The 9,899-nt window shown below is 38.8% G+C and overlaps 1 protein-coding gene across 1 annotated transcript in view; it reads left to right on the top strand.

Moving 5' to 3' along the window:
• The window catches only part of TSHZ1 (teashirt zinc finger homeobox 1), a 57,605-nt gene extending 48,027 nt beyond the window's left edge, over nt 1-9,578 (top strand). Inside the window, exon 4 of the mRNA XM_066328181.1 lies at nt 5,000-9,578. Coding sequence (XP_066184278.1) covers nt 5,000-8,184 — 3,185 coding nt within the window. The 3' untranslated portion in view covers nt 8,185-9,578. The remainder of the gene's footprint in view (nt 1-4,999) is intronic.
• Nucleotides 9,579-9,899: the final 321 nt, after the last annotated feature.

Here is a 9,899-nt window from a genome sequence, read left to right as displayed (position 1 = left end):
ACCCATTGCATTAGGATTAGAGGGTAGGCAGTTCTGGTATTTTGCCTCCCATTTTGCTGCAATTAGAAATGAAAGCACAAAGCTCCGTAGTAAGGTTATCTGGTTGTCTCATATTCTCTGCTGCTCCTTAGCCATTGTCATAACTAAGCCATATTTTTCCACCATAGTGACATCGTAATACAGACACACACACGTGCACACAGATTTGTAGCATCTGTGCCAGAATTTTGTATGAACATTTGTATATACTAATACAGAAGATTCACAAATCTTCCAGCAGGCATGTTTAACTCTCACAATGTGAGATTTTGGATTCTTCTGTAAAGCTCTCATGACTCGGTATTCTGGAAACACGTCTGTAAATGATTTGGGTTTTTCACCTGCCTCTTGTTTTTCCATAATGAGGGAGATGTGTGGCTATATATTGTATTTTCTATCTGTACTCTTTTTTTCCTAAGATATGAAATATGTTCTTGTGTGCAGTGGAAATCACCCCCAGCCTGGAGTGCAGTTTGTGCAAGGTGACAGTGTGGGCTGTTAAAACTTCTGCAGCTGCTGTCTCCTGTTGGCTGGGTAAATATTAGAAGCTGTGGCAATACATCTGTTGAAGAATGGTGAACACTCACATTGTGCCCACTATTATTTAGTCACAGTCTAAGAATTTTAGATCTAAACCTATCCCTATTTGTCAAAACAATGAAATAGGTATTTCAGTGAAAATTATTTCAGTATTCATTTCCTTTACTGAACTGTGACCTTCACTGCTTCGGCGTTTCTTCTAAATAAATTTATTTATTTGGAGGATTTAAAATTGGGTCTTGAAGAGCTTATTGCATTTAATTTTGTAGACTACTAAAACCAAATAGAATTATTACTTTTGGTGCTTTTCAAAATAATTTATTCAATGTTGAATCCCTTTTTGAATGGGAAAGAATACCTCAGTAGAGACAGATTCCTTCAAAAGCATAGTTTTGAGGTTATGGAAAGGTTTTATGTGAGAATATTTGTATTTTTAACCACATCCTTACATTTCAGATCTCTCTTTGCTTTTTCAAACAATGGATGTGTATTTATAGTGTAAATATTCTCACTGAAGCAAACACAATGTGCTGTGCTACTCACATGTACAATATATAGCATCTCATGTCCACTTAGATTAGAATGCACAGCTTTTAACACTGCTCAAAGATGACAGTGTATCTATGGGGAAGCATTGGCATCCAGAAGGCACATTTTATAGGCAAAAAAAAATAATAGCAAGACTTAATAGGAAGGAAAGAAATACAAAATGCTCCCCCTAATTTTTAGTTGTCTGGAATTTGAAGCTTTTCCCCCCTTTTACACCTTGCATTTGCCTCAGTCTGTCCAGACACAAATGAAAAAGAAGAGAAAAGCTGATGTTATGATCTGTAATTTCTTCTGCTTTGAACATAGCTGTTGTTGAGGAGGATAATTGCTTAAATCTGCTCTTGATATTTTTGTGTGGTTTTGGGACGTGTGTAAACCAACAGTATCTTTGCAGATGCAGGAATGTCTGGAGAAGATTGCTGAGAGTTGCTCGGTCACAGAAAGATATCTTGTCTGAAATCTGTCTGTTGATCTACTTTTTATAATTTAGAATCTGAACATCTAATGCTTTTATTTAGGGTAGAATATATTACTTTTCTCTGCAAGAAATTATACAAGGAACATTTTTGCGGTGTTTAAAATACTGAATTTTATTTATTTGTCAAATTTCTGTGAGAATATTAGTAAAACGTACATATTTTTAGACATTAACATTCTTCCTTTTGTTTGCTTCTGTGTTAGCTCTTACAGAAACCTTTTCAGTTAGAGAATTGCACTGACCTTGCAAAATACCATATGTTGAGTGTGCTGCTATTCATCTCATAAGCATTAGTAGTCTTGAATGAACAGGTATTGTCTGTATCCTATGATAACCGGAGGAGTTAAATAGACTATTTTTTATTGCAGTGATAGAAATTAAACATTACAGATAAATTACTCTCTTTTTTGTTAAGAAACATTATTTCTTTGTGACTTTAGATACATGTACAGACATGTGGGTGTGCACATCATACAATTTCAGGGTTTTTTTAGAACTGCTTTAAATTCTGAAATAGTAGAAAAATCATAGTTCTGGCCATTTGTACATTCTTAACTCTTATATTGCAGTATATGTTGGTAAGGGACTGTAGTAATCTCGGCAAAACCGAAGAGTAGGAAAAGTGAATAGAAGATGGATATTTCACCCTGACACTTGGTTTCTTGCTTGGGCAGTTTAACATGGACCTAACATGTAGTTTGAATGTTTCTTGTGTGGTTTAGCTCCTTTTTATTTTTATGATACAGTGCAAAAGTGTGAGAATAGAGAAAATGCCATCATAAGTAAATAAATAAAAATAAAAGATGTGACAGTGGATCTTTAGAGTTTCTACTTAAGCAGATATATAGATGGAGATATATATATATATATAACAATTATAAAAACTGTGTTTATGCAATTTAGAATTAAGTAAGGAGATGTAAGCAAATAATTCATATGAATCCTTACAAAATGCTGTATCAACTATAGGAACATCCGGCATCTTGCAACAGATTTTTGCACCTAGTTATTAAAAATATTGGGATGTAAAAATTAGAGAAAAGTGGCATAGTTGCACTTTGGTTTAGTGAGAGGAAAAGCTGCTAATAAAAGCTCAAAATGTGCGTCCTCTGGGCTTTTAGCTTATACTTTTTTTTTTTTTTTTTTTTTTTTTTTTTTTTTAAAAAAATTGCCAGATGGTAACTACCCATTGTGCATTTTAGGTCTCAGAGGGGTTTATTTTTTATTTAAGAATAATTTCAAAATTAGAAACCCTATTCTTCTTTAAGTATTCTTCACTTTTCTGAAACTTAAATAGGTATTTTCTTTTGCCATTAGAAATTGCTGCAAACAGGTGTGTTGAATGAGAGAGGCAAGAGATCCTAGACCGCAGCTGTGGGAGTGAGTTCTGTGTGTGTACCTAGAGTTCAGAACTGCAGCGGTCCTACCATGCTCAAATATCTGCAGAGTGTTCCAACAGCAGCATTGCTGCAAGACAGGGAAGCTGACTGCCTTCTGAATTCTCTTAACACTTCTGCATTCTGTTCTTCATTTTATGGACAAAATGGCTGTTGGAGAATATTTTCAATGAATATTTTACAATGCTTTTCTAGCATCTTCCTGGCCTTTGACTCTAGGACTATTCCTCAGTTTTATTTATTGTATTTTGTACTCACCTGTCCTTATAAACATATTAGAAAACACTTGAAGCTGATTTATTTGTTTGAGCCTGATTAGAACTTTTTTAAAAACTAAAAGGTCAAATTATTGTCTGAAAATAATGAAATTTAGGGGACAGGTGAAAAATGCAATGGGCATCTTAATGTTCAGTACAACCCCAGTACTAGATGGAGTATTTTCCTACTTCATCTTAAAAGATCAGGCATTTAGGGGCTCCATTAAGACTGAATTGCTAAAGTGAATGCATAATGCAGTACTGACCGTAATATGTTTCAAATAGTATTCATATTACAATGAAAGAAGATTCTTTTTATTTTTCAGAAAAGACATTTCAGAATATGTTAGCAACTGTGTACAAAAAGAAGCTCAACTTGTACTTATGCTCCCCCCAGTTGAAGAAGACCTCAGCTTTTTTAACATGATAATACGTATTTTCTTCATACCACATAGGAGCAGAAGTGCCTCTTTTCTGTCTTTCTTTTGGTATTGTACCATGAAAGGACACAGGACACATTTCAGCATCACTTGCAGCAGAGTTCACCTGACGAGGAGGCATTTTTTATTCAGTTACTGAAAATTGTTCAGAATCCATATTTTCTACCTTGACATCCTTATAAATGATCTACATTCCATTAGCATTGTGATTTTTTAAGCTTCTTTTACAAAACTGGAGGGAAATGTGTACAACTATGTTTTCTGCTTTGCAATGAAAGTGTACATTTATCACTTAGGTACATGTAAGTCACTTCTGTGAATTGAGCCCTTGGAGTAAATGTGTTTTGATGTAATGGCCATCTGCTCATGAATATCACATTTCCTAGTTTAACAAATAGTTTGATATAGATAAACACATAGTTTGGTGAGATCATATAGTTTCACAGATAGCAATGCAATAGCAAAGTTTTATGTTTTCCATAAGCCAACAAGTGAGCTGTAGTGGAGATCTCAAGGTTTTTGTTTGTTGCTTTAAGAAATTAATCTCCAGCATTTACTTTTAGTTTCTGACTGCTTTTGTTCAAAATGGTGAATGCAGGACCCACATCAGATCATAACAGGAGGCAAACTAAATCCTACCCATTTCAGAAAGCGATCAGTGTTGCTTCTCTTTTCACCTTTCAAAAAGTGAAAGCTGCTCTGCTCTCAGATGGATGCAGTACAGCCAGACAACAGGAGACCCTGGGAACAGCTGACCTGACACTCTTGCCCTGTATGGCTTCATTAGAGTCAGGTGTCAGTGACACAGAAATGGCCCCTGAAGCTGTAGCTAAAGCCAGTTTGCAAGAAAAGACAGAACTGACAAGATAGAGTTGGTCAAGTCAGTGATTCTGAGTGTCATGGTCTGAGGGATGCAGGTCAGCTGCAATGAGTTACACATACATATGTAGTGCAGTAAATACAGCTCAGTACCAGGCCATTTTTTAAGTTGATAAAAACTAGTTTAGTAGGCTCTTTGTTTGATTTTAGTTTTGATATTATGGTATTTACTGTGGTCCTGGCACATATTTTACTGCTGAAGTCAAAGTTTATTCTTCAGTATCACTGATATCAAACTATAACCATGACAGAGTATGTGGATTTATAGGAGGAGTGTGTGAGTGATGGTGAGTTTGGGTTTTGGATGTATCTTCAAAATTTTTCTTCGTGGTTACTGTTTTTAGTGCAGGAGAGCCGTGTAAAATGTGCGTGTTCAATAACACTGTCTTGTTTTCCCCCATCTCCCCTCCTGTATTTTAGCATATGTTCCTGAGGAAGAATTGAAAGCAGCAGAAATAGATGAAGACAGCGTGGAAGATGATGGGCTGTCTCTGGACATCCAGGAGAATGAGTATTTGTGCAATGAAGAAGCAGAGATCAAAGAAGCTCAAAGCTACCAGAACTCCCCAGTCAGCACTGCAACTAATCAGGATGCAGGTTATGGTTCGCCGTTTAGTGAAAACAGCGATCAGCTGGCCCATTTCAAAAGCACTTCCTCTAAAGAAGAGAAAGAGGATCCTCAGTGCACAGACAATGTTTCCTATCCACAGGACAGCTTGGCACAAATAAAAGCTGTGTATGCAAATTTGCTTTCAGAGACTTGCTGGTCCAGTTTAGCTTTGGACTTAAAGAAATCCAATCCAACCACCAGCAACAACGGAATCAGCCAGAATGAAAACATGACCAGTACTGACGCCAATGCCAACTCCCAGAGTACTTGTACTACCAGTACCAACACTAGTACCAGTACAACCACCAGTAGTACTAGTAACAGTAACAGCAACAGTGGTGGCTCAGGCTATGACTGGCACCAAGCTGCATTAGCTAAAACTCTGCAGCAGACCTCATCGTATGGACTTCTCCCGGAGCCGAGTCTCTTCAGCACAGTACAGCTTTACCGGCAAAACAATAAACTCTACGGGTCTGTGTTCACCGGAGCCAGCAAGTTCCGATGCAAAGACTGCAGTGCAGCCTATGACACGCTGGTGGAGCTAACAGTGCACATGAATGAAACTGGACATTACCGTGATGACAACAGAGATAAAGAAGCTGATAAGACCAAGCGGTGGTCAAAGCCTAGGAAAAGATCGCTTATGGAAATGGAAGGCAAAGAGGATGCCCAGAAAGTGCTTAAGTGCATGTACTGTGGGCATTCATTTGAATCTTTGCAAGACCTCAGTGTCCATATGATAAAAACAAAGCATTACCAGAAAGTGCCTCTGAAGGAGCCAGTACCAGCCATCACCAAATTGGTCCCTTCTACCAAAAAGCGAGCACTTCAGGACTTGGCTTCTCCTTGTTCACCTGAGCCAACAGGGATCACGGCAGAAGCTTCACTGGGTGAGTCAGCAAAAGATCAGAAAACTGCCAACCCGTACGTGACTCCAAACAACCGCTATGGCTATCAAAATGGTGCTAGCTACACTTGGCAGTTCGAGGCACGCAAAGCCCAGATACTGAAATGCATGGAGTGTGGCAGTTCCCATGATACTTTGCAGCAGCTCACTGCTCACATGATGGTCACTGGTCATTTCTTGAAGGTGACCAACTCTGCTTCCAAAAAAGGCAAACAGCTAGTGTTGGACCCAGTGGTGGAGGAGAAAATACAGTCTATACCTCTTCCACCCACCACCCACACAAGGCTACCAGCCTCCAACATTAAAAAGCAGCCTGATTCCCCAGCGGGCTCCACAAACTCGGAGGAAAAGAAGGACCTAGAGAAGGAAAAGCTGGTGGTTACTGAAACAGAGAAAAAGATTAAAGAAGAGAGTGAAGACTCTACAGAGAAATTTGAGCCAACAACTTTGTATCAATATCTCAGAGAGGAGGACCTAGATGATAGTCCTAAAGGTGGAATAGACATACTGAAATCCCTGGAGAACACAGTGACAACAGCCATCAGCAAAGCCCAGAACGGAGCCCCTTCCTGGGGAGGATATCCCAGTATTCATGCAGCTTACCAGCTCCCGGGAACAGTCAAACCCCTTCAGCCTGCAGTGCAGAGCGTTCAAATGCAGCCGTCCTACGCAAGCAGTGTGAAATCACTGTCGTCAGAACACAACGCACTCATCCATTCCCCAGGCAATCTCACACCCCCACCTCACAAGAGCAATGTGTCTGCTATGGAGGAACTAGTCGAGAAAGTTACAGGTAAAATCAACGTGAAGAAGGAAGAGAAGCCTTTGGAGAAGGAGAAGAGTTCTCCAGTTAAACCCATGTCACCTGCTGCTAAAGAAAACAAGGACTTCCCAAAAGCAGAAGAAATAAATAACAAACAGCAGCCAAAGAAGAGCTCTGAGTCTGAAGTTCAGAAGGTCAAAAAGGATAGTCCAGCAGAAGCACATACACCAAATGGTACAGAGCCACTTAAAACAAAGGTTGCAAATGGCTGTAACAATTTAGGAATTATCACAGATCATTCACCTGAGCCATCCTTCATTAATCCATTGAGCGCTTTACAGTCCATTATGAATACCCACTTAGGCAAAATTTCTAAGCCAGTAAGCCCCTCTCTGGACCCTTTGGCCATGCTGTACAAAATTAGTAACAGCATGTTGGACAAACCCATTTACCCAACCACTCCAGTCAAGCAAGCTGATGCTATTGACCGGTATTACTATGAGAACAGCGATCAACCTATTGATTTAACTAAGTCCAAAAACAAGCCTCTTGTTTCCAGTGTGGCTGACTCTGCCTCGTCTCCGCTGAGGGAGAGTGCCCTGCTGGATATTTCTGATATGGTGAAGAACCTCACAGGGCGTTTGACACCCAAGTCTTCAACTCCCTCTACCGTGTCGGAGAAGTCTGATGCTGATGGGAGCAGTTTTGAGGAAGCCCTGGATGAACTGTCACCAGTACACAAGAGGAAGGGCAGGCAGTCCAACTGGAACCCTCAGCATCTTCTGATCCTTCAAGCTCAGTTTGCTTCCAGCTTGAGGGAGACCCCAGAAGGCAAATACATTATGTCGGACCTAGGTCCACAAGAGCGGGTACACATCTCTAAGTTTACTGGTCTTTCCATGACCACAATTAGCCACTGGCTGGCCAATGTGAAGTATCAGTTAAGGAGGACAGGTGGAACTAAATTTTTAAAGAACTTGGACACAGGACATCCTGTTTTCTTTTGCAATGATTGTGCCTCTCAGTTCAGGACTGCTTCTACATACATAAGTCACTTAGAGACACACCTAGGGTTTAGTTTGAAGGATCTGTCAAAGTTGCCACTTAATCAGATTCAAGAACAGCAGAATGTTTCAAAAGTCCTCACAAACAAGACTTTGGGCTCACTTGGAATTGCCGAGGAGGACTTAGGCTCCACATTCCAATGTAAGCTCTGTAACCGAACTTTTGCAAGCAAACATGCAGTCAAACTGCACCTTAGTAAAACACATGGCAAGTCCCCAGAGGACCATCTGATCTATGTAACTGAGTTAGAAAAACAATAGCGTCCAGGTAAGCAGCCAGGTATGCAAGTGACCACAGGAACATTGCACTAAACTTCTTCATAGTACTGCACTAGGCCTGACCTGAGCCTCTGAAATCAGTCTTACTTTTGTTGCTGAACTGCCTATCTGGACCTTGGTTTTTCTTACACTTATTTTGTAGTTATATTTATATGCTCTTTGTCTGTTCTGTGCATGGTTATTTTTTGTTTCTGTTTTTATTTTTTGTGAGTCAAAGTCTGACCTTTATTTTCAACATCTGTCCTTGATGTTAAGCTATCTTTTGTAGAATATAGTGGGAGACACTATTGAGAGACATTAATTTAGCCGTAAAGAAAGACACAAAGAACAATGATAAAGAGACATCCTAAAATTACAAAGTTGCCATGACAATAAAGGTCACAGAACCTGGTAGTGTCAAGTTTTAACCCTCTGAGAACTGTAATAGCATTTCTGTGCCTTTCCCAGTGACTAAATAAGTAAATAAGGAAAAACAAAGCAAAAGGCTTAAAGGCATTTAATTAAAATAAGAGCTGTGTCGGAAGCAGGACTTTTTTTTTTTAATGAATGAGCTTCCTTTTTTTTTTTTTTTTTTTTAATGCAGAACTGGTTTGTGAAGATATTGTGCATGCAGTCCTTGGAAGAAGGAGAGCTGTGTAGTACTCAAGGGGTTAGGAAGCCACAACTGTATAAGTTAAAAAATAATTTAAAAAAAGCAAACCAAGTTGCCACTATGCCCAAACCCTCTGGATGCTGAGAATTGCCACTTTTTGGCAAAAGAAAAAAAAAAAAAGTATGCAAGCTGTTATTTAAAACAAATGTAAAAATGCTCTTTTGTTTCTTTTTTTTTTTTTTTCTGTAAAATACTGCAGTTTATAGTTATTTACAAATGTTAAGCTTTGGTACAAGCTGACCTTTCTATAGTGTGCTGCATTGGTAAATGAAAACAAAAAAAAATGGGGCAAATGTTGGATTCTGTTCCTTGTAAATTGCCAGCATCAGCTTAAAAAATACATGTTACATATCGTACCATTTTAAACTGTTCAACTTTCTTTGTACCTTCTGGCTGTATGCTTTCTCTTTTAACTTTTTATATTGTCATTTTATATTCGATTTCTGTGTATATAATGTAAAACCACACTTTTTGAATAAAATTTAGTTCCTGCAGCTTGATATAAATAGAGGAATTTTACTGGCACCTGCATCTTTCCAGATGCATGTACTTAAAGGAACTATCTGACAAAAAAAATAAATAAATAAAAATAAAGCAAGCAATGCACTATGAATTATACATTTTGATGTTTTATCATTAATATTGTACAGTACATTTTGGTTCACACAATTAAATCCACTGTTTTCTCAAGTGTAAAATAAACCCACATGCAGTTCTTGATTTACATACATTGTCATGTCGTCATTATATTGCCTTTGAGGTGTTATTCCAGCTATAAGAGGCATCGTTTATATAATCATCCGGCGGAGATCTATTTGAAATCATCTCTCGTGATCCGCGTGTTGACGTGTCTGGCTCCAAGTCGTAATGCTGGTAACCTCTTAGAGGAGATCTGCAGCAGGTACTCACTGCAAAAGGTACAGAGACAGAGCAGCGAGGGGCATTCTGCTCCTTGCTGGGGTACAAGAGAGGCTGCAAAGGTTTGGGCCAAGTGAATTCCCTTATGCTGTGTGACTGTACCTGTAGCCATTTTCTGTGCGCGTTT

This window comes from Sylvia atricapilla, chromosome 1 (assembly GCF_009819655.1).
Source record: "Sylvia atricapilla isolate bSylAtr1 chromosome 1, bSylAtr1.pri, whole genome shotgun sequence".
NCBI lineage: Eukaryota > Metazoa > Chordata > Aves > Passeriformes > Sylviidae > Sylvia > Sylvia atricapilla.
The sequence above is the reverse complement of the archived record's forward strand: the minus strand, read 5'-3'. Positions and strand labels throughout refer to the sequence as shown.